The sequence below is a fragment of the Micromys minutus genome (genome assembly GCF_963924665.1).
Source record: "Micromys minutus genome assembly, chromosome: 1".
NCBI classification, from domain to species: Eukaryota; Metazoa; Chordata; class Mammalia; order Rodentia; family Muridae; genus Micromys; species Micromys minutus.
The window spans coordinates 214531809-214558019 of NC_137969.1; the positions used below are offsets into that span (position 1 = coordinate 214531809).

The following is a 26211-nucleotide window of genomic DNA, read 5'->3' on the forward strand; positions in this document are numbered from 1 at the left end:
TGTATCTATGCACATGAATGTAGGTGCCAAAAGAGGGTGTCAGAGCCCTAGAGCTAAAATTGTAGGAAATTGTGGGCCCCTGACATGGGTGCTGGGAACTGAACTCTTGATCATCTAGACAGCAGCAAGTCCTTTAACCACTGAGCCCTCTCTCCAGCCCTCTAAAGGTTATTTCTGAGATTGCAGGTTATAAGAACATCTTTTAGGTTTATCTTGTATTTTCTATTTCTGCTATGAATTTGGGAAGTTTTAGGGTTTTGTTTGGGACAGGCCTAGATCTTGTGTAGTCCTGTGGCTTCAAAGTCACCTGCCTTTGCCCCTTGAGAGCGGAGATTAAAAGCAGGTGCCACCCTTACCCAGCAGTGATCAAGTTTTAAAATACCTTCTCATTTAAGGTTTGAAGCTCTGCTGCAGTAACTGAGGCAGGCAGGAGAGTCCTGGGAGGCATTTGAAGTATGTGAGAGAATCAGTAAATAGTCTCAAGAATTGGTTACCTATTTTAAGTCATATTTATATTTTCAAATTTCAGGACAAGTGCCATTTTACTGGGTTTGAACTTTTGGGGGGGGGGGACCAGAATGCTCTCACATGGGCAGTTTTATTTTAAAAAAAGAACAAAAGACCAAAACATCAAACAGAAGTTCACCCCATAGAAGGTCCTTGGGGCCTGGCCGCCCTCCACTGCAACTGTGTCCTGCTGCTGCACGAAGGGGTTAGGGATTGCCATCCGGAGGGCAGTTGAGCATCACCAAGGTGCCACGACACACTACGAGCCCCAGCTGCTGAGTGTCCTGTCAGCTTGTACTGGTCATCAGGGTCCCACGTGTACTCAATGGTTCCATCTGGCCCCAGGTTGAGCAGTGGGTCAAACTCGATACCACTGGCTTCCCGGCCACCCTGGTCTTTTTCTCTTTGTCCGCCATCTTGTCGAAGCGCGTTGCCTGGGTTTGAACTTCTAACCCTGTGCAAGCTAGATGAGCACTCTAACTTGGAGCTAAACAAGCAGCCCTCTTCTTTTTGAGACAGGGTCTAAGTCCTTACCTTTGCCCTTCTTTCTTGGATCTCTTACTCCCAAACCCAAGTTTTTGTCCATAGTAAATGATCCTGTCTTTGGTATTGCTATAGCAGTACAGAAAAGTGAAAACCATGATTCAAAGGAAACTATGGGGCTTGGGCCTAGCAGTGGGTGAGGCCCTAGGTCCAATCCTCAACATAACAAAAAGCTTAATAGCAAAATAGAAATTTTGTGGCTAAACAATTAAAAACGTATTACTATATTATTAGAGTTACTATGGTTATATAATTATATAACCCAAGTTAGATAAAAACAGTTCACAAAGTTTCCAGTATTGGTTTTTTTTACAGTGAACTGGGGTGTGAGTAGCGTGGAAATAAGAAAACAAGTGCAGATGTGTAAATAGACTTACATCTTAAATATATCTTCGTACTTCTGAGACTACTACCGGAAGATTTCTAGAAAGCTTTCTAAAGTATAACACAGTATCAAATTTTCATAAAATACAATGTATAAAACATTCTAAGGTTTATCATAAGTTTATTACAATTCAATATACAAAATACATAAGATAAAAATAAGAAATTGATCTCACGTAGTCTCATCGGTCTTAAAAGCCCTGAAGTTTGCTGAAAAAGAAAAAACAGTGAGCAATTGCAGTTTCTCAATATTTAGTTGAGGTTATGTTTAAAGACAGGTCCATGAATACATCCTCAGTGTTAAAATTCAAGAGGAAACACTAAAACTGTCTCATGGCCAGCTTGTTCTCCTAAAGAGATTTCTTTATAAATGTAGTCTGGTCAAAATAGGAAGGATTACTTCAAGCTGATGCTCAAGAAAACAAGCATAAGAAACAAGCTGAGTGTGATGTGACACATTCCAGAGGCTGAGGTAAGTTCAGGCAAGCCAGTGCTACCCTCAGAGATACAGGGGTGGGGATATAGCCAGTTGGTAAAATTCTTACCTAGTATGTCCAAAACCCTGAGTTCAATATATAGCAGAATAAGAGGGAGTGGGGGTGGGTGTTATGCTTTAAAATATATACACCAAAAACTGGATATAGTGGCACATGCCTATAATCCCAGCTACATAGTGAGACCCTGTCTCCAAAAAGAAAAAAAAAGTTTAGGAGCTGGAGAGGTAGCTTAAAGCCCTGATGTTCTTGCAGAGGACCAGAGTTCAGTTCCCAGCACCCACATCAGACAGCACACAACTGCCTGTAACTCCAGCTCCAGAACTCTGATCCCACTTCTGGTACCATTCTCACCTGGTGATCATTTTGTTCTAAGACCTTTGAACCCATCACTACACACATCCAGCTTCTCTCTTCCTACTTTGCTGCCAGTTTACCTACGCTTTGAAAAACAGCCATGATGGAGGACAGGACCTACTGGAAGAACATGAAGGAGCTTCATGTGTTATATCTGGGAACAAGACCACCTACACAGCCAGCCAGAGAATCCACTGAAGAAAGTTCTTAACAGAAACATAGCAACCAAGATCTTAACATGACTACTGTTAAGCCAATGCAGACATACAAGGAATATTTAAACCTACCTATCAAATGTGACTTTCAGCAACATAAAACCAAGAGAAAGCCCCTGCTGTGTCTGGTGGGCATGCTTACCTGTCTTCTACTGTCTTACTGGAAGGGTAAAAAACTTTAAATGCAAATCCACTTCTTGGAAAGGAGCCCTTTGAAGACAAAAATATCCATAAGTGACTATTTGTCTTGTCTAGAATAATCCCTATTTCTAGAATCACACCTACCTACCTTCCTCTTTTCTTTCTCTCGACAGGATGTAGCCCTGGCTGTCGTGGAACTAGCTCTATAGATCAGGCTGGCCTCTGCCTCCCAAGTGCTGGGATTAAATGTGTGCACCACCATTATGACTTAAAATTACAAGATGTGACAGTAAAACAGAGTAGAAGCTAGAGTGTTCTTTATAGGGAAGGTTACTATCAAATGTCACACCTACTAATTTTTTAAGTTGACATATGCCAGCAAATGTCACTGAAAATGCTTTGGCATAGTTCTCAGTGTGGAAGCAAGTACTATTGTAAAATCCTAAACACCCACAGAAGACAGACTCCTGTTGTAGGAGTCTTCCCTGCCGTTCCCTTGAATAGTGAGTTGACAGAGTCCCAGTGTATCCCCGGTGCCACTGAGGAAGAACTACATGTGACTGTCTATGAAGAAGCTCTAACACCCCAGAGACTCTGCTTTTCAGTCATATTTCCAGATACTAAAGCAGCTTGAACATTTCAATGTTCTAAATAAAAAAATCAAATAGTAGATCACAAATATCATTCATCACACTTGGATTCTGGACATTTGGGCAATTTCTACAAGTCACAATTTTCAAAAGACAGGCAACCATCAACTAAGTTAAAGAAACTGTTAGGGGACCTGAAAGCAATTCCTAAAGAAGACCTGCACAGTGTGACTTTGCTACTTTGAAAAGAAAAAAATACTTGTTTGATTTATAGTTTGGTATGCTTCTCACTTAAAAACTTACAATATGTTATGATGACATCACATATTGAGAGTTTAAAAATCTATGTATCCCAAACTATATCATATCTGACTATGTATTTGGTTCAAACAATGATTTTATTCTTTGTATAAAGTCATAGAAATGTGCTATAGATAAGGAACTTGCGGATGAGACGTCTTTGGGACCCACATGGTGGAAGGGAGAGAACTGATTCTCACCGTGATATGCAGGCCCCCCCAAACAAGAGACAACTTTATTAATTAGAGAGAAGAAAGAAAACTGTTAATCCTCTTGGCCGCCCCGCCCACAGCATCCTTACAGGGTTTATGCAGAGGCACTCAGTGTTGGTCACAGTGAACGGATCGTACTTGTCTGCAATGACCAGCAGATCAGGCACTGGGTACACTCTCAAAGTGTAATCATACGCCCAGTAGACGGGGCACACGTAGAGAGGGAGAGGAGCCAGATGTCCCTGAGATAAGACAGTCTTTACGAACTACAACAGAACACAGCAAAGTGAAACAGTTCGTCTGTGAAGGGAAAACAACGAGACAAGTAGTTGCACATTATTGATTTCCATGAAGAACTAGAAGGAAGCCTTGAATCACTGACCATCAGTAAACATTCTTAGAATGAAATTATCAAAAATTTCAGGGGATAACTCTGTCCTGACCCTCCCTTTAGTCATTTTGAATCAGCTGTGTATATAATACTCTACTAATTCTGCTTAAAAAAAAAAAAAAAAAAAGCAGACAGGTGTAGCAGTCTGTACTTTTACCAATCAGGAATGAGGTAGGAGTACTGATTGCCATCAATCTGAGGACAGTGTGAGATCTATAATAGTGCATGCCTGTTACCCATGTACAGAGGAGGTTAAGTCAAGGTTGTTAGGGCCTATGAATTTGGGCCAGCCTGGGAAACTCAGTACAATCTATCTCTTTAAAAAATTAAATGAAACAATAAAATTATGACAGAATAAAAGTGATTCACTTCACTTTCATACATCTCAGTAACAACTGTAAATTTGGGAACTTCGAATTTACATACTAAACACTGCATGTTCTCCTGCATGTGGACACACCATACAAAATATGTAATAAGCACAAGAAATATGAACTCGGTTTGCCCTTCCAGCTGTTCTCTAGGTTCTTCAGTAGAAAGCCACAGTCCTGATATCCAGACAAAACCCAGTGACTATCTTAAACCACAAGGAAACATCAAAACATAAGTACAATGGAGCTTAACAAAGTTAAAAAAATGCAACATTTAAAATAGTTCAATAAATTTAAAAACAAACAAACAAACCCTGCAAGAGCTGAAGAGATGGCTCAGTGGTTAGGCAAGCGTGCTACTTATGAGGCCAAAGTTCAGATCCCAGTCCCCATGCTTAGGCTGCTTGCCAGATTGTGTAATGCAGTTCCATGGTTCACAGTGCCCTCTTCTAGCCTCTGTGAGCACCCGCACATACATGTGCGCATACATTTTCAGAGATGCACACACGTTTAAAACAATGTATTTTAGAACCAGACCAAGGGCTGGAGCACTGGCTCAGAGTTCACTGTGGCTCGGGCACAGAACCCGGGTGATTCCCAGCCCTACGTGGAGGCTCACAACTGTCTGCAGTTCCAGTCCCAAGGGACCCAGTGCTCCTAACCTCCACAGGCATCAGGCACACACGGTGCACATACATACATGCAGGGAAAATACCCATGTACACAAATTAATGAAATAAATATAAGAAAGATAGTTTATCAAAGACGTCTACTTACATGAGTAGGAATATCCAAACTGCTGCTGGGAAAACGGACACAGTTTCTACACATTTTATTCACTAAATCTTCACGGAAGATAATTATTTCTTGTGTACAATACTGAATTCTGAAATAAAACAGAAATTGAATATCTGACCTCAGGAAAAAAAATAGATAATTTTAAAGGCAAAGTCTTATCAAGGGACCCACTGGCCTTCTCAACGGTCAGTATACAGAGGCTCAGCCAGTCCATCTTATCTTTTCCCTAATCTTGTTTTATTTACTGAATTCTCATCCCCTCCCCACCCCATCTCTTCCCCAGCCCCGACTCCCCCTCTCTGTTGTCTCTGTCTCCATCTCTGGTTTTCCGTCTCTGTGTATGTAAGTATGCACGTGCACAGTGCTAGTGAAAGCACTCTACCACTGTATTGTGCGCCCAGCCCTTTACTCGGCTTTTAATATGTGCCCAACATTATAACATTTATAACATGCAATTGATAAATGAACAGAAGAAAAATATATACACTTTGCATTCTAACAGGGGAGGAGAGCAGAAAAACTGAACAGACATGATACTAATATATGTTGGGAAAAAGAAAGGTGAAGGGAGATCACACTTGGGAAGGAGGGTACAGAAGGAGGCTGGGGTATTAAGATAAAGCAGGAAAGGCTCCTCAGACACAGTGGCCTGAGCACAGGCTTGCAGTGCACCAGCAGCTAAGATGTCTGGAACAGGGGCTCTGCAGGCAGGAGAGCAACATGATATGTTTTCTTGTGTAAAGAACAGGGGAAGGAATAGAAGCCAGAGACTAGCATCAAGCAGCTGCTGATCCAGCCTGGAGAAGATCTCAGGTCACAGTGGTGAGAGGTAACCAGATTCAGCATTTATCCTGAAGATGATAGGGCTACCTCAAAAGCTGTGTAGAGGAAACCTTTGGTTATGGCCTGAGCAATTGCAAAGACAAGGCGCCATGAAATGAGATGGGTTGGCCCCGAGCAGGTGAGAGATGGAACTGGGGCAGGATCAGACTGTTCATTTATCTACAGGACATCAGAGAGGCCACTGGACATTTGGACCCACAAGGAAGCTGGAGATGCCCGTGCCAACACAGAGACTCTACATTCACTATTGGTAAATTATTTGACTATAATTAAAATATATTTCAAAGCTTGAGGGATCTAAAATCAAATTTACTTTTTAGATCTACTCTATAGCAGTCAAATTTCAGAAGAAACAGAAAGGACAACACAAAATGCTATTTTTGAGTGACTTGCCTGCAAGGATTAGTAGTGAAAACTGAAAACGGGACCCTTTGTCTGAATTCCTGTGTGATGCTTTCAGCAAGTGGCGGCCTAGAAAGACAGCATGATATAGGATGTATTTATAAATTTTACACAATTCTCTTGACTATCAAAACAAAATGTGAACAAAGATTACCTTGGTAAAATGGAACCAAATCCAGGATCCTCTGGGCCAGGCACAAACACAAAACGGCTACTGCAAAGAAATTCAACACCAACCATTAAAAATAACAACATGCAACATTTCCAGAAGCCAAAACTAAGTCACTGCCTTCAACAGAATCACGGGGCTTTCTTTAGTTTGAGTAGAGGTCTTGCTATGTGGTTCAGGCTGGCCTTAAACCTACCATCTTTTTGCCTCTGTCTCCTCAGCATTGCAGTGCCACGATGCCTAGCTATAGTGGGTTTGTTGTTGTTTATAGTTGGTTTGTTGTTGTTTTAATGCATTTTAATAAATGTTAAAAGTTTCCAGTCCAAAACTTTCTATTACTAACAGTATGGTGTGAACCCACACACCCATGTGTAGAAACTCTATCTGCTGTAGAAACAGCAGCAGTTTGGATATTCCTATTCATGTAAGTAGACGTCTATGATAAACCCACGCATGCACGGATGCACGACACACACACACACACACCGGCCTGTGTCCGCTATGGCACACATGTCAGAGGACACCTTGTGGGAGTTGGTTTTCTCCTTCACATAGATGGCGGGAATCAAACTCAGTGACCAGGCTTGGAGGTGGGCACCTGTTCTCACTGAGTCATCCTGCTGGCTGGGATTAATCTGTCTCTACAGATGGGCCAATGATGAGCTGAAGGTCCACCTCCAGATAAGCAGTGTCGCCAAAACCTCTCTCTCCCTTCTCCATCCTGTTTCTCTATAACATGGTGGTGAGAGGATTTACCCTGGGCTCTTGGTGCTCTCAACGTTTTCTCTCTTCCCTCCCTCATCCTTCCTTCCTTTTTTTTTTTTTCTTTTAAAGATTTATTTATTTGTTTTCTGTATGACTGCTCTGTCTGCATGTATACCTGCAGGCCAGAAGAGGGCATCAGATCCCATTACAGACGGTCGTGAGCCACCATGTGGTTGCTGGGAATTGAACTCAGGACCTCTGGAAGAGCAGTCAGTGCTCTAAAACACTGAGCCATCTCTCCAGCCCATCAACTTTTTCTTTTCTAAAGGCAATTTCTTTATAATCAGTGATATAAACTTGGTGGCACTTTAAAAAAAAAAGTATTTTGGATTAAAAAAAAAAAAAGGTAGTCATAGAGATTTTTACCTTTGGTGGATACTTGGGTATTCACATATTATGTCTGCCAAAGATTTTAGGGAATCTGAAAATTATAAAAACATATTTAATATAATTTGTGATGTCCATAAGGTTACAGTTTATTAAATGCAACCCTAGATCTACAATAAAATATTAAACATAATTTATCAATACAGTTCATGTAAATATAGAAACATTCAATTTTTTTGTTTTGTTTTGTTTCTTAAGGCAGAGTTTCTCTGTGTAGTCCTGGCTGTCCTGGAACTTATTCTGTAGACCAGGCTAGCCAGAAACTCAAGAGTTCCTCCTGCCTCTGCATCCTAAGTGCTCGGATTAAAGCCATGCTCTACCACTGCAGGGATTGGAAACACTCTTAGTAACAAGATCCTCAATACCTTTCAAAGCCTGGACTTGATTTTTTCCATATGGTGCAGATGAAAAATTACCACACAGAATAAAGCAGGTTGGAGGTGCGGGTGAGTAACCTAGGGAACAAAAGAATATTACTTTTCAGGGCTGAAAATGTTGTGTTATTTGTTTGTTTTTGAGACAGGATTATACTTTGTAGTCCTAGAGAGCCTAGATTTCATATAGACCCATCTGCCCCTGCTTTCCGAGTGATGGGATTAAGTATCAGTATGTCTGGCTGGCTTTAATTGTGAAAGCTTTGGTTTGACTTTGTTTTCTTTTTAAAACCAGGTCTTCCTGCGTTGCTCAGACTGATCTCTAATTATGGCTCAATAAATCCCCTTCCCATGTAACAGGGCCCACAGAGGCACTCCACTACAACATGACATTTAGTTTCAGAACACAATCCTTCAGAACAATTCAAGAAAGAAAGAAAAACAGTAATAAGTACCAACCAGCAAACATTATGTGAAGCTTCTCCAGCACCTGCACCTGATCCAGCCAAACGTCAGACACAATCACAAACATGGCGTCCTTGTTCTCATCTTCCAGCTGTCTCAGTTTTGCAGAAGTCTTCACTGATGCATTAGAAGGCCCTCCAAAAAAATTAATATTTCCATAGTACGCCCTATGTAATTATAACACAATTATCGCCTATACCATATTCTGTCCATGGAGAAAGTAGAAATACACCAGATATAACACCCATGCAACACAGTAGTCCAGAAATGAAATATGCTGCCTGCAAATTATTTAAAACATATCACATGAAAACTGCCCAGAGAGGAATATTCAGCATGCATGCTTCAAAGGCACCGAGAACACAGCAGCCACTTCCATTTTAATCAGATCAGCTGTGATTAACTCCACAAGACTGTCAAGGGGACCCTCACAAGGTAAGCCTACTGGCAGTTGTCATAAACCAGGGGGGAGGGCTGGAGAGATGGTTCAGTGGTTAAGAGCACCAACTGAGGTCCTGAGTTCAAATCCCAGCAACCACATGGTGGCTCACAACCATCTGTAATGGGATCTGATGCCCTCTTCTGGTGTGTCTGAAGACAGCTACAGTGTATTCACATGCATAAATCTAAAAAAAAAAAAAAGTCTCAAAGAAAAAAGCAAAACAAAACAGTCACTGGAGATCGTGGCCACTCTGCTCACTGCTGTTAGCCTGCCTCAGCGACACAGTCTTGGAAGGTGCCAGCTCACACAGGAGTTAACTGGGGAGAAGCGGGGAGAATGGACTCCATCTGTGCTGTTATGGGCAAGTCTGGCCATGCTTGAGTGCGACTTTTAAATGATTCAGCAGTCTTGGGGTCACCTGTGACACTGTGAGCTCAATAAGACCATTGTCCCACCAGGTAGATTTGAGTGGAACTGTTACATGGCTCTGCCACTGGTACCCTATCTGGGGTGAATAGGCATTTGTTCAAGTGTGCTCAAGAAAGGGTAAAGCAACAGTATACTTGGGTGCCAAAGGAGCAATTTACATCTGTCTTCACTTGCTCCCCTACCGGGCCTCAGGCTGGAGCTTCTGGCAACTTCCTCTTCTGTGTGAACAAGAGGGCAGTGTGCTCCCATCTACCCCGCTCGGCCGGAGCCACGAATGCCTGGCAGCCCAATGTCTCACTGTTCTGTGCATGGTCACTGCGTCATAGTACTGCACATTTACAGAGACCTGGATAGACTCCATAGGTGACAAAGGCCTACCGCATACATGCATGCATACATACATACAGATATATAGATATATAAAGCACAGACTCATTAAATTCATTTTTCTTTTTATGCCTCTAGTATTCCATTTTTTCTTTTCAATTTAAAATTTGTATTTATGAGTGTGTGTGTGTGTGTGTATGTGTGTGAACATATGCCACATTTATGAGTATTTGTGTCTGCATATCTGTATGCACCTGTGGAGGCCACAAGAGGGCATCGGACCCGCTAAAGCAAGTGGGTTTCCATTGCTGCTTCTCATCTGACACCTTGTAGTGACTGAGATAAACTATGTTATGTTCACTGCTGCCTATATACAAATTCCTGTGCCGTTGAAATCAAGCACTTTAATACCTTGTGGTGCTGGAGGGCTCGGTGGGAGGAAATCCAAAGGCATTGGCATGAAACACTTGATCTTCAAACCAACCTAAACAAACCAACCAGGTAACAAATCATTACTATCTGCTCAATTATCCTTTTTTTGAAAAAGCAAATTCATGTCACATAAGGCAATGAATCAAACTACAAAAATCACTCTAACTCCAGAGCCATGGACAGAGCAAATTTTATAAGGAAGACAACATTAAACAAGTGTACCCCACCCCAACAAACTCATATTTTGGGGTGGGGTAAGGTGCTGGGGGATTCATAGCACATGCTGAGGAAGAGAGAGCAGCTACTCAGATGGGACCTGTGTGTGGCCCTCTGTGAAATCCGAGTGCACGTGGGTGGTTTTCAGTGCCCACAGCTTTCTCTACTTTCTAATCTCAAGGTGCTTTCCTCAGCCCCGAGTTTCCTAAAAGCCTGTTTCCTAAGAGTCACCTTCTCACAAGGTCGAGTTCTCATGGTGAATACCCTCTGGAATTACATCTTAAGGTGTCTCCCCCAAGAAGAAAGTTTTACTGTCAAGCAAGGACATGAAAAGGGTGAGTACTCTTACCTTCAGCCAGGACAAAGCACGCCTCAGTGTATAAGCCGCTGTGGAACTGGTACAGAGCAGCTGAGGAAGAATTCAAGTCTATGCCCAAGTAATAAGATCCGTATACAGTCTGAGCCCCAAGGGGCTGCTAGCTTTGTGCTGATATAGATTCTCTTAGGGAATTATGTTGTAGGGAGGAAGTCTTATTTGTTGTAGGGAAAAGTTGAGACACATAGCCCAGGCTGGCCTCAAAACTCCCAAAAGTCCTGTCTCTGCTTCCCAAGTGCTAGAATTACAATTACGCACCACCGTGCCTGGCCTTAAAAGGAGTCTTAAAGAATAAACTGCAGTGTTGTGAGCTGTCACGTGGGTGCTGGGAATTCACCCCCAGTCCTACAGCAGACCGTTCTTAACCGCTGAGCCATCTCTCCAGCCGCATCTCTCCACTCTTTTTGGAGACAGGGTCTCACAATGTAACCTGGATGGCCTGGAACTCACTATGTAGACAAAGTTACCTTACATTTACAGAGATCCACCTCTGCCTCTGCCTCCCGAGTGCTGGGACTAGCTGTGTGCACCATCCAGTCTTTGTAAAGGATATAGCTTTACTAAGGTCCAGCTGGACTGTCCCAGTAGGGTCTTCCAGGAAAAACTTCCCCTAAAACAGAATTAAATGAAACATGGTCACATTTGCATACAAGTGAGTCCTCTTACAAATGATTAGCATAGCAGCTAGTGTGACAACAGGGTACATTAGAGAGAAGTAAATCTGCACGTCTGAGTAATTCCTAGTCCACTTTCTGTTTATTGGCAACCTCAGACTAACCACTTGCTAGACTCACAGACAGGGCCAACTGTTGCAAACCACAGGGTGGCCAGGAAAGGCCCAGGCTGGTTACCATTCGGCCTCACCAAGTGCCTTTGGCTAAGAGAATGACCGGTACCTCCAGGCCACCAGGATGTGGTCAGCAGCTTGCTTACTCAGAAACCCAGAGTCAGTTCAGGCAGAGGTCACTGGGGGCCCACCTGGAGGCCCACCTGGAGGCCCACCTGGAGGCTATGCAAATCAACACCTGGACAGTCTTTCCCATTAAAACCGCAGAACCCGGATGCAGGTGACGAGCTTATTACAGATTATGTTGTCTGTGAAAAACATGTTCCTGCATTTTCTATGAAAAAACACTGCTGCAGCAAGGTATCACCAACTCCAGTACAAAAATAAAAGACAAAGCACGTCAAACTTGACTTACCTCTTTCAGCTGGGTGATCATTCCAAGGACAATCACGTCACCAACTTTGCTTGTACTACCCAGTAAAGTTTCTATTGTTTTAAGCTAAAATAAAACAGAAGAAAAACTTAAAGACTAAAAGCATGTTCTAATTCTCTTAAAAACAAGTATTGAGTAAATGTTTTACTATGGACTGGAGCAATGGCTCAGTGGTTAAGGGCACTGACTGCTCTTCCAGAGGTCCTGAGTTCAATTCCCAGCGGCCACATAGTGGCTCACAACCATCTGGAATGGGATCTGATGCCCTCTTCTGGTGTGTCTGAAGACAGCTACAGTGTACTCATATATACAAAATAAATAAATCTTTTTTAAAAAATGTTTTACTATATATAGTTGCTTTAGGAAGATTAATCAGCAAGTTTAATTTTAGCCTATGAAAAGCTAGTGTCAAATGTATGTAAGCAGAAGTGTAACCAAAGACAAGCATGGGTACTCACACCTAAGGAGGCAGGGATGCTGTGTCTGAGGCCAGCCTGCTAGTGTTTCCTCGTTGGTGCCACCACTGAACATTCATTTTTGTTAGTTTCTGCTTTTTGAAAGAGTCCCATGAAGCCCAAGCCAGCGCTGGACTCACTACAGCACTAAGGATGAGCCTGAATCCCCATCTCCTGCCTCCACCTACGTGCTGGGATCACAGGTCCGCAGCACCACACTCCCAAGCTTCAGTCTGAACGTTATCCAGTATCACGGTCCCAGTCTCTAACAGACTCCTCAGCATAATGAATGTTCACCTACCAAGGCAGAATCTAATGAGCACTGAGTAGGAGGGCCCCTTCAAAATTAATGTAGAGCCTCAAGGAAATGGGGGAGGCACAGACAGAAGAAGCAAGCAAGAGCTAAGTGGGGTCCTAAGTGCTAGAGAAGACAGACTGACTGACAGTGGCCAGGCGGACTGCTGGAACTAAAACAACAGTGCTGTCTGGGAATCACCTTCCAAACCATGAAAGTGGAGGTTGCACAGGGGCCAGGTCCTCCACTGAAATTCAACAACTCTAGGGCCCATCTGCATTCTCACGTTCAATCTATTGTTTCTTCAGGAGATGGGGGGAGGCGGTATTGAAACCAATGTTCCTTTACGTTTTCCCTGCAATGGATATTGTACATTTTCGTCCAACTGTTCTGTGCTGTACGGTGATCAAGAAAAGGACAGGAAACAACCAGTATTCTGAGCAAGGGCTCGGAGGATAATGAGAAGCTGCTCAGAAAGCCATGCAGGACTCGGTTTGGAGGCCAGAGATTGTAGGTGCTTCCCTGGCACCAGGCACCAAAGTTAGAGCATTAGCTTCTGCTGAAGAGCTACAGAGCCCACAACATTAGGCGTGGCCTCAGCAGCAGCTGTCATGTAATTGTACCTCCAGACTGGTTGAATGGGTTATTTTCACTTAAAATTCAATGAATTAACCAGGCAGGGTGGTGCATGCTTTAATCCCAGCATTGAGAGGCAGAGCTAAGTGTCTGTGTTTGGACCAACCTGTATACACAGCAAGTTCCAGGCCAGTCAGGGTACATGCTGAGCTCTTGTCTCAAGCAAAAAATGAAAAAAAAAAAAAAATATTTTTGAATGAATTAAAAGTAGCCAGGCAGGCAGGATGGCTCACTGGGGAAAAGCATTACCACCAAACATAATGACCTGAGTTCAATGTCCAGGTCCCACGTGGTGAAACAAAGAACCAACTCGGACTTCCACAAGTGTCACATCACATGAGTACACACTAAAGTAATAGATACACCCCTAATTAATTAAGATAATGTCCAAACCTGGAATTTGCTTCCACTTTCCTCGGGATGTGAGCCTATCACCGGGGGAGTGAACAATTCATGCCTGTGTGTCCTCTGGAACAAAGAGATCCTTATGAATTACTGAACTAGACATTTAAAAGAAAGAGTCATTACAACACAGAAGACAAACACTGCCTCTAAGCTCCTACAGTTGCTTATTCTCAACACATTTGAAAACCAGTATTAATAAGGCAGCATGCAAATCCCTGGCAAGTCCTCCACTACAAACCCAGGGCCTACCGCCAACTCGGCAACCCTACCACAGAGCCAAATCCCCAGCCTCTACAGCAACTTTTAAAACAAAAGGCATTTAAAAACCTCAGCAAGCTGAGAGAGAAAAGCCACCATATAACATGGCTTTGTGGGGACTGGCTGTACACCGGGCCAAAGAGATCATTTAACAAGACCCAAGTGATAGAACATGGTAAGGAAGAGGGCGTGTCCAAAGGAAGAAGACTGTGAATAGAGGAGTATATGAGAAGCTCTATGTTAGTTAATTCTCTTGTCTAACCCTGCAACCCTGTCTGACAAAAGGAGCTTAAGGGGAGGGGGGTGTGGTTTTACTAGGCTCCCGGTTGAGAGCCACAGTCCATACTAATCATGAAGAAGTACAGGAGTGCCTGGCTCAGCTATTTAGCTTGCTTTCTTGTTTTGCTTGTACTTAGTCCGGTGGATGGTACTACCATCCACACTGGAGTGGGGAGGAGGATAAGTCCCTTCATGCCCTCTGGAAGTGCCCTCACAAACACACCCAGCAGTATTCTTAACCATGTCTTGCTCCAGGCAGACTCATAATCAAAAGTAACCACCAGTCTACAGCCAAGACACTCGGAAAGTACCCAATCTTGTCAAGACTAACTACCACCCTATATAAAATTTAGTATGAGTGTGCACAAGGTCAACTGTCGGATGAGCTGCAAGCAACTAATTAGGAACTGTCCGTCCCCTGCCATTACTCGAACTCTGGGCAGGCCCTTTCCCCTTCTGAAGACAGCCCAGGTCTGAAAGACGGAAGCAGAGACGTGGACTGATGCAAGGGTGAGCAACTGAGAGATGTTCAAGCCTTCTGCCAGGACTGCAGGACAACAGGACTCTTTCTAGTTGTTGCCATGGCTACTAGTAGCCATTTCTGTCACTCCATAAGAACTTGTTCAAAAGGATAATCCTTTTTGCAAAAAAAGGTGCACTAGAACCCAGAAAAAGACAGAAAAGACAGAAGCTTTATGATGTTCATTGTACGAGCACCTGGATGCAGACTGGTTTAAAACCACAGCCCTCTAGTCTTCCTGGTAATACAGAACAAACTGATATATTCTTTCTTTGGTTTTAGTCACTTTTGAGTTTTTCACAATCTTAAATTGAAGAAAAAAACGCTTACAGGAAGAACTGGGGACATGGCTCAGCTTGCAGAGTGCTTGTCTGGCATGCACAAATCTCTGGGTTCCACCCCAACACTGCTGGCCATGGTGTTATGTGCCTGTAATCCCAGCACTCCAGAAGCCGAGCAGGAGGACCAGAAGTTCAAGGTCACCCTAAATAGTGAGTCTGGGCTAGCCCAAGAAGCTAGAGACACTCTCTGAAAATAAATCTGAAGTAGAATAATGACAAACTCAAGTTTGTTTCCAGGAAAATGTGTACAGTGAAAACGTGAGCAGGCTCCAGCTCACCTCCATCTCACAGTGAGAAACACGAACGGAGGAGCCAAGTGACTCACTTGAAACACTAGAGACAGAAATCCAGGAGGAGGACCTGGGAACGGTTGTACATGTCTCAAATATCATTACTCAGGGGTCTGAGGCAGGAAGATCTGCAGCTGGTCTGAGTGAGCTAAAGGCCAACGTTACTCACACAAGCAACAGCATGTCTCAGACATGAGAGGGAGAGAAAGTCTGATGACGTCTCTGTAAAGAGCAGGAAAGCAAATGTTGCAGTCAGAACAAACAGGAACCTGTGGTAGGCAGGTGCACAGGATGAAGGCAAGGCAGGTCCATTTTTGAGAGCTACACCGGAAGTTACACTGCTCAGTAGGCCTGATAAGGAACAAACTGTATCCAACTGGAAACCAAGAGAGGCTTCAAGAGAGACTTCATGGTCCTGGGTTGGCAGAATGAATATTGTAAAAATGATTGTATTACTAAAAACAACCTGTATATTCAATACAATCCCTATCACAATTCCAATGGCATCCTGGATAGAAACAGAAATGAGCAAAAATAAAGCCTCCAATTCTTATGAAAGCGCAAAAGCCCCGAATAGCAAAAGCAATCCTGAGTAAGAACAATGCCTGATTTCAAGCTATGCTACAGAGTCATAGTAACGAAACCGTGTACGGAACTGGGACAAAAACAGACATGTCAATCAATGGACCAGAAGCCAGGACCCAGAAATAAACCCATGAGGTCACAGCCACCAAAGTTTCAAAAGGTGCCAGAAATACATCTTGAAGAAAGGAGAGCTTCTCTGACAAACGGTGAACCTGGTGTCTGCACACAGAATGAAACCTGCTTTGTCTGTACGGTCAGTTCACAACGAATCAAAGCCCTTAATCCAAGAAATGAACCCTTGAAACTTCTAAGAGGAAACAGGAAAAAAAAAAAAACAAAAAAAAACAAAAAAAACCTTCAACACATAGACAGAGGGGCTGAAGAGATGGCTCAGTGGTTAAGAGCACTGACTGCTTTTCTAGAGGTCCTGAGTTCAATTTCCAGCAACCACATGGTGGCTCACAACCATCTGTAATGAGACCTGATGCCCTCTTCTGGTGGGTCTGAAGACAGCAACAGTGTACTCATATATACAAAATAAATAAATCTTAAAAAAAAAAAAAAAAAAAAGACATAGAGTTGACAACTTTCTGGACAGGATGCCAACAGCTCAGGTTATAATAACCAGATCCAAGAATTGGGACTGTATCAAAATCAAAGGCTTGGGAGATGGCTGGTGAGTAAGTAGTTAAACAGGCAAGGGGACTTGAGTTCAGATCCCCAGTACCTACCTGAAAAGCTCAGCGTGGCTGTGCATACCAAAAGCCCCAGTGCTGAGAAAATGGGAACTCTGGGGTGTGCTGGCCACCACCCCAGCTGAAAAGCAAGCTCCAGGTTCAGTGAGAGACACTCAACAGAGATTAGGAGAGACCAACAGGAGAACAATGAGTCACACACACACACACACACACACACACACACACACACTCAAAAATGACCAGCATCCACCAGGCAGTGGTGGCACACACCTTTAATCCCAGTGCTCAAGAGGCAGAGGCAGGAGGGTCCCTATGAGATAGAGCCCAGCCCAGACTACAGAGTTCCAAGACAACCAGGGCTACACAGAAAAGTCCTGTTTCAAAAATGCAACAAAATCAAAACAAAACAAAATCCATAAAAGAAATGCCAATCAAGCGCTGGCAAGATGGCTCAGTGGGACAAGACACCTGCTGCTCAAGCCTGGCAACCTGAGTTCAGTCCCTGGAACCTACGGAAAGGTGGGAGGGACAGTCCACTCCAGCATTGTCCTATAGCCTGTCCTATAGCCTCCACAAAAGGACCGCGGCGTGTGTGGTCCTCAAACATCATCTACACACATATAGCAAACAATAAAGATTTAGAAAAAAGAAATGTAAGCAACAACACACCGAGATTGTTTCTCACCCCAGCTAGGTTGGTTATCAAGAAAACAGGAGAGATGGCCTCATGGTTAAGATAGAGTGCCCCCTGCTCTTCCAGAGGACCTGAGTTTCCCAGCACTCACATGGGTGTTAAGGACTGCTCTTTTGCTATACATTATATTGCTAATACTGGCTTTCAAGATCTGCTTGCACCCAGGGACAAGGACATTCTCACATAGACCCAAGACACATTCTAACCTTGCCCCAAGTTATCCCTGATTGCTGAATAAAGATGCCTACAGCCTGGACCTGAGCAGAAAAGAGACAGGCAGAGTTTTGGTTCCCAGGCTCGGGGTGTGAGCAGAGACCGTGAAGAGAAAAAGGGAGAATGTGGAGAGAGAAGACACCATGGGGTAAGTGAGTCATGAAAACATGGAGGCTTGACACAAAGTAAACTAGAACAGGGGATGTAGCTCAATGTGAAATCAGGCTGGGCTTGATCCATAGACAGACAGACAGACACAAAGACACCATGTGGTCATGCTGCATGAGTCCTGGCATACATTGGAAGGCAGCAAAACCAATGGAATATTATTTAGCCACAAAGAAGAAACTCATCCTCAGAAGTGTGGGCAGAGCTGGAAAGCATCCCACGCTAAGTAAAGTAGCTTTTTAGGACGAATCACTGTGTGTTCACTATCACACTGGGAAAGACATGAAAGTAGACAAGGGGTCATGAAGGGGGACAAGGGCTTCTTCCGACGGGAAGAGAAGTGTGATCAAGTACACATCATAATGAAACCCAACATTCTGTACAATAATAAAAGAGAAGGAAAGCTTCAAAACGGCAGAGGGATTTGAGAGGGTTCTTCCAGAACTGGGAATTTCACAGTGCATTTCTCGAGTAGGAGGTACAGCCAACAGTAGAAGAAAAGACAGAAACAAAAGAACAAACAGCTTCTGTCTGCCTCCAGCAAAACAGAAAGTACAGAGGAGGCCAAAAGTGTATGATGGGCGATCTCAACCACCAGGCCTAACTACTGACTCCACAGCAGCAGCCATCCTCAGAACCATGCCAGGGTCAGAGCTGCTCAGAGTGACCAAACATGACAGAAGCTGCTGAGAGCAGCAGTTCTCAGACTTCCTGTGCTCCTCCCACACACCACCATCCCATCCCTGATCTGAAGAACCTCTTGCCTAGCTTCGTCCACCTTCCTTTCTCTCAGGGTCTTCAGTCACTGCAGATGCCTGTGCGCCCTTCTAGCCCTTCTCCAGATCTCTGCCCTGCTCCACATTGATGGGTCCACTCTTGACTATGTTGTTGCAGATGACAGGAGCAGAGCTGCCATAAATCTTTCACCTTGAGGTTCAAAAGCTTATCTGGTTTTGTGGTATTGGGGATCAAGTCTAGGGTCGAATGTGCCAGGCAAGCACTGTGCCACTGAGCTGCATCCACAGGCCTTCCTGCTTTCTATTTTGACACAGGGCCTCATTAAGATGCTCAGGCTATTACTGAACTCATTCCACAGTTTGCATAGACTCTGAACTCCCTGACACCCTCCCTTGGTTGTTATAGCACAACAAAATTCTCCCTTGCTTGAAGGGATTAGACAGATTAGACAGAATCTGAATCCAATCCCAACTCTACATGTGACCTTTGGGAAAGTCATGAAACCTCTCTAGCCTTCAGAATCCTCACTTGTAAAACTGGGGCCCAGCATTCATGAGTCTGTACACGCTAGCGGACTAACGAGGTAAATAATGCATGCAGAGTGCTAAACAATGCCTGGCACCTCAACAGAAGGCATTAAGTTCTGGGCACACTCTTTAATATCATTAAAGGGAAAGGTACTTTGTATCTCTGTTCTCTCGACAGGATGTCAATCGCAGATCCTATAAGCAGTCTACACAATGACCTTGCTTCCTTCCTTCCTTTCTCTCTCTCTCTCTCTCTAGACAGTTATAACTGCAATGCTGGCCCTATTGGAATTATAGGTATGAGCCACCAAACCCAGCCTTGAATGACCAACCTAATATACAAAAGTGAATCATTTAAATATCCTTGATATTTCCCAAAGCTCTTTTTCCTCCCCAATTTATTACGGATGTTCTCCATTCCCAACTTACCTGGTGTAAAATGGTATATCGTTCACGATACAGCTCAGCTTTGTCTTTTGCTGTTCCAAATAAGGTTGGTGCAGCATGATTTGTCATTGATAGACTAATAAAAAAAGGAATGTCATTAAAAAATATATATGTATACATATAAACATAAGACAATATACTTTGTGAAAAAATATACAATTGAAATTAATTTAATAAATAGAAAGATTTTATTTGGCCCAGTAGATGAATACATTTGTGTAGATTGTCCTGAAGCTGTTTGTATTTTAATGTTAATTCCACTTCCCCAAGAAGGGCTGCCCAGTCACATACTCAAGAGGTGACATCATCTGAACCTTCCCATTTTAATTAGTAAAATAAAGAAAAGCCAATGACTGGGTGGGACTAGGGAGGTGGAGAGAAGGCAGAGGTCTCAGAGGTCAGAGGACAGAGGGAAAGATCTTGGCAACATGGAGCTTCCCAAGGATCAGCTAGACCCAGGTGGGATTGAACTTTAAAAGCTATGAACATTAAGGATTTTACAGGTATAACATCTCATATAGAAGGGCAGTTTGTATCTTTGTCTATTTGATGCAATCTTGTTGTGTAGAGGGTTTGTGGATTGAGAGCTGAATGTATAAACCTGAGTGAAAAGCAACTGGGCTGTAGAGTTGTATTTATGTGGGATTTTGAGGTACAGAAACACCCCGGGACAGAGGCCGAGAACAGGTGGTAGTAAACTGCCAAGGTAAGGGAGTAGCACAGACAAGTTGGGCCATGGTGGCGGCTTGGACTGGGCGCCAGAGGTGTGTGCAGCTCTGTATCAGGGTTGGGCCTGAGAAGTGAGACCTCAGGGCCAGTAAAGAGATAAGCATTTTTTATTTTTTAATATTTACTGCAACACATTTGTTGTTCTTGCAGAAGTCCTGAGTTTAATTCCCTGGACTCATATAGTAGCTAAAAACAGTCTGTAACAGAGGATCCAGCACCCTCTTCTGAACTCCAGAGACACCGGGCACATACGTGGTATATACTCAAACATGTAGGCAAAACACTCATACACATAAATCTTAAAAATTATTTTATATCAATAAATGAAACATGGTATACTTACGGAAGAAACTTTTTTCTTTCTGAATTATATATAAAATGTGGAATATCAAAAGCTCCAATGATATTGAAAATATGTTCACTGAAAAACAACCCATGAAACACAGTTCTGAACTTTAATTAAACTCAAACATTATAAGCATAATTCACATTATAATCTTTTGCATATTTTCCTCAAGCCATGTATCTATGAGGATAAAGATTTAGCTTCACATTCTACTTATGAGAGATACAAAGGAGCCAGGAGTGATGGTGATGATAGTGACTCCCACCCCAACCCCACCCCCACCCCCACCCCACCCCTGGCTCCCACACTCCCTGCACTAGGAAGACAGAAGCAGGAAAGTCAAAATCCCAAGGCCAGCCTCACCTGTCTCAAACAATCAACCTGTCAATTATACTTTTGATGTTCAATGTAATTCATTCACAGCACACAGACTATTAAATCAGACAGACTAGAAACACACTATGTCAATAATACACAAATACTATAATCTCACTAGAAAATATAATGAAGACAAATCATTTAATAATGAGATTTATAACATCATTCAAAATGAATCAAGTAACGACAACTTGTACTGTAGAACTATTGATCACTAATTGTTTCCCATGAAGGTAAGCACTGAGTAACCCTCCACAGGAAGATGTCCATTTTACCCACATACATAGTCTCATCAACAGACTGACTGCACTCCTGGACAGCCGCTTCCACTACAGATAGTTCGATCATGTTTGATGACACTAAAAAAGGAAGTTCAGAATTAAAATGTAAAACACGCATGAAGACTCAGGTATGGTACTCCCACCTAGATGTCTAGTACTTGGAATTTGGAGACATGAAAATCAAGAGTTCAAGTCTATCCTGGGCTACCTAGGGAATCTGAGAGCAACCTGAACTACATGAAACCTTGTACCAAACCAAGGCATAAAAGTTAGTTCTTTGGTTGGATACAGTAGCACACAGCAGTAATCCCAGCACCATTGAGACACATATTCTCTTGCTCTCAAGTTCTAAGCTAACCTGGGTTACAGAGCTACATTCTATTCAAAACAAACAAAACAAAAAAACAACAAATAGAAAGATGGCCCTGTGTCTAAAAGCACCTGTTCTATTCCTTTTTACAGAGACAGGATTTTAATACATAGCCACAGCTGGCCTCAGACTTAGATCAGGCTAGCCTCAAACTCACAGAGATCTACCTGCTTCTGCCTCTGCTAGGATAAAAGATGTGTACCACCACACCAGGCAAAACCAAACATCTTTATTTGTATAACACTTCTGAAGATAATACACAATAAAACAATTATAGGACTTTTTGCAATAGGTCAAATATCTCTTATTAAAAAATATTCGACACCAGAAGAGATTTGGATTTTGGATTTTCACAGATTTTAGAATAATTGTATACTATTCATAAATGAGACTTCGTGGGAATGGAACCTTAAGTCCAAATATTTGTTATTTATTATTCATGCTATTTATGTGCGCCGGCATAAATGTCTGTGCTGAGCATGCATGAAGAAGCCCACAGAAGCCAGAGGAAAACATTGGACTCCCTAGAATTGAGTTACAGGAGGTTGTGAGCCGTGTGAGTGCTGAGAACTGGGTCCTCTGCAAGGACAGTTCTGTGCCTTTTGATGGGCTGCTTTAAAACAGGGCCTCCATGCCTAGGCTGACCTCCTGAGGGACAGACGTACGAACGCTTGCCAGACACCTGGCTTTGAATGCTTTATGTATACCTTACCCACAGCCTTCAGGAAGACACTTGTTTCCAATACTGTGACTCATATGAAGTCAAGTGAGGAATTTGTGACACTCTTCTTGACTGTCAAAATTTTCAAGATTTGGGAGCATTTCTGATTTTCAGCTTTAGTTAAACCCATATATAGAAACTATTAGGTCAGAAAAATCATAAAGGCCATGTGTCAAAACCTTATTTTCCCATGGTCAAATACAGGCATAATACCTTAATATATAATAATGTGGCTTTGTTTCCTAAAGGTTATTTAGTAATATAAACTCCGTTAGCATCAGTGTGGTCGGAGAAATATAACTTAATCGAAGCTACTGTGCTTCACTGAGTGGCAGGAAGAGCAGACAAATGACAGCCATCTTTCACTGTAGACTTGGTAAATGTACGACACTGTCTTTAGGATTTTACACTTAATCCATCAGACAGCTGCTTCACAGTTCTGAGATCAATATGCCTGCCTTTTCTGTTTGTTTGTTTGGGTTTATAGAGATGGTCTCGCTGTGTAGCCCTGGCCAGCTTGGAACTCACTATGTAGACCAGACTAGGCTCAAACGCAGAGAGATCTGCTGCCTCTACCTCCCCGGTGCTAGGATTAGGGTCTGCTACCACACCAGCAATCGCCCCACTTCTTATGGATGGGGAGAGCAACTTTGAGTACCAGCCCAAGGACACAGCTAAACAGGTTAGGAAGCAGCACAAACTCAGGCCTGATCAGCAAGTGTGCACCCTTAGTCACAGTCTTTGGGAAGAATACCATATGCCACCTGAAATTAATATGATGATTAATGATAATAATCATGACTTCCTAAATTTCTATTGTAAAGGAATTTATAGAGTATTCTTAGAATCCCACATTTAGAAGTGGAAGGAGAACAAATTCTCCTCTGTCTCATGGACCACATGACTTTCTACATCACTGAACACGCCAGTGTCTATGCCACATGTCAGAGTGGGCTAAAGCTCCTATTCTGTTGGCAACAGAAACATCAGCTCATTTCTCCGTGTTAGGCCAGTGCCTGTGGTAACAGATGAAGTATCTAAATGACAGAGCAGGAATCTTAGGCCTCTTACTTTTCTCTTATTCCCCCAAACACTTACAAGACAGTCACAGGTTCAAAGAGCAAAAGAAGAGACCGTTAGGGATCAGATCAGGGCCAACGACATGACTCAGCAGGTAAAAGCACTTGCCACAGAATTCTGATGACATGAGTCTGATCGTCAGACCCACGTGCAAAGGAAAGAAACTTCTCCAAGGTTGTTCTCTGATCTCCACATATGCACTGTGGCATAAGTGTATAGGCACATGCAAAGTAATAATAATAATAATAATAACAATAAAACAACAACATAATTCTTTAAAGGGCAAGATCAAATTCAACAGTTAAATACAGAAAAGGTGCTGTGGCAACTCCACTTCCCCAGGAAACTGGGGACTACAAAACTAAACTAACCCCTTGGGAAAAGACACTACTCTGTGTGTGTGTGTGTGTGTGTCAGAACTCTGGACTATGTTACTAATGAAGCCTCAGTTTCCCTTTAAATCTAAGTCAGAAGACACAAAGCTAGAACAACTTAAGCATCATCAGAAAATGTTACTTACAGGGCTGCTTTTCAACTGCATCGATGATCTTCTCTAGGTTCTCCTCAAGCTCCAATTCAGTAACAGACTGGAGCACTTCAGTGAGATACTTGGTGGCTTCACTAGTAAGAGAGGGAAAAAAAGATGAGACTACAAATTTCTCAGCATTCAGGAAGTATCCATTCACTTCTCCCTTCAAGTGGCTTTCATTTTGCCTACAGTTTCTGAACAAAACCACCCTTCTAGCCCTAGCTAATAAACTGTTTGGTAGTGGTAAACTTTTATCCAAATCTTATAAAACTCAAGCTTTAATAAAAGCTACCATAACAGAAAAGTCAGTTCTCCCTCTAAAGCCTGAAGTATCAAGGCTTGAAACAGTTCATTAAAAATAAGTGAACAAGTAAAATAACAACAAATCCCCCGCAGTAGATCATGAAAAAAAATACCTTTTAAAAATATCTAAATAAGGGCTGGAGAGATGGCTCAGCGGTGAAGAGCATTGACTGCTTTTCCAGAGGTCCTGAGTTCAAATCCCAGCAACCACATGGTGGCTCACAACCATCTGTAATGGAATCCGATGCCCTCTTCCATAACTACAGTGTACTCATATACATAAAGAAATCTTTAAAAAAATATTGAAATGAACTGGATATCCTGGACACCTGAGATGATCCTATCATCACTGGAGTATATGAGACTAAAAGCTGAAACTCTGATTTAAGTTTTTGTTTGTTTTTCTAGACAGAGTTTCTGTGTAACCCTGGCTTTCCTGGAACTCACAGAGATTCACCAGCCTCTGCCTCTGCTGAGATTAAAGTTATGCTGGATTCCTGGCCTACAGTAAATGCAGGCCAAAACATGGGTGCAGTTTTAGTCTCTAATTTATTTTTTAATTTCACAGAGCTTTATTGGGTAGGACAGAGGGCCTGCTTAACCCCAAACATTTAAATTGTTATTGCTCTGAGATCTCTGGTGATCTCCTTCATGGGAGTTTGAAAACATTTAAGAAGGAAAAATAATTCTGGCTTCATGATAAATTCCAGTGTGGTTTTCACCTCCAGTGTAAAAGTGAACTGTAAATAACAGTCTTGGTCTCTAAGTCACAGGGTGCTCTGTTACACAGATAACACCCTGTTTTCCCATAGGAAACCTCCATGGTGTTTTATTCCACACACGGTCTTTGAAGCTGAAAGATTTTTGAGTGTGTGTCTCACTGAGTCAATTAATGAGCTTCCAACGGCTTAATAATAGTACATTTTAAGTGGAAGAAAGGAAAAGCTATTTGCTCAATCCTCTCTTCAAACGTCAGGGGCTAGTCAAACTAAATTCATCACTTTCTCCCTGGGTATACCCAGCTAGACCCTGGGACACTACTGGGCAAAAGGTAAAGTTAAAAGTTTCATGAAGTTCACGATTACAAAAGCAAAACATTCAAACTGTCTCGAAAAGGTGTACGGATCTCAGCAGGTACTTAAACTAAAGTGTATTATAAAATGTAAATTGTGATAAGAGAGCTCTTGGATATGTTCACTCTTCAAGACTAAAAAGCTAAAAAGACACACTACCATCACGAAAACCTCCTTTTGGGGCAAATTTTAAACTAGGAAATCTAAAACAAAAATAAGTAAATAAGAACTCGCTTAAAATCTATCCCAATTTACTTCTCCAGGCAATGCGAATCTCACACAGGGACAGGTTTGAGACTCATACTGTACAATACAAATCGCCAACAGACGTGCATAGGGGTTCACCCAGGTCTCCCCTTTGACTCTCAGGAACTTCAGAAGTAACATTGTAACGATTCGCACTCAGCAGAGGCCGGACCTACTGATCAGAGAAGCCAGCAAGCTTCCAACTTCCCGGGCTCAGTTCCGCGCCGGCTGCGCAGCTCCGCCCAGCCTGGAAGTGACAATTGCACCAGGCGCCAGGATCGCGGGAACCTAGGCTCTACAGCCTCAAATGCACCAGATCGACCCCGCCTCTCACGACAGAATTCTCGAGCTAGGGCTCTGCGGCGGGACAGGTTGCCTCGAGACTCACCTCCTGAGCAGCAAGCCCCGCAGCTTGAAAGCGGAGACCGTGCGGCTCCGCAGCCGCTCCGGCGCCAT

General features: G+C 42.9%; 1 protein-coding gene across 1 annotated transcript; it reads right to left on the reverse strand.

Moving 5' to 3' along the window:
- Positions 1 to 642: 642 nt before the first annotated feature.
- On the reverse strand, positions 643 to 26211 carry POLE2 (DNA polymerase epsilon 2, accessory subunit; the record flags this gene model as incomplete). Its single annotated transcript, XM_080912677.1, has 20 exons — positions 643 to 970; positions 1042 to 1119; positions 2643 to 2710; positions 3833 to 4009; positions 5283 to 5391; positions 6540 to 6617; positions 6703 to 6762; positions 7849 to 7903; positions 8235 to 8324; positions 8703 to 8875; positions 10318 to 10390; positions 10904 to 10963; positions 11492 to 11540; positions 12133 to 12216; positions 13930 to 14004; positions 19682 to 19775; positions 20772 to 20849; positions 21436 to 21511; positions 24125 to 24225; positions 26144 to 26211. The coding sequence occupies 20 exons, from the start codon at positions 26209 to 26211 to the stop codon at positions 643 to 645; spliced, it is 1974 nt and encodes a 657-aa protein (XP_080768803.1).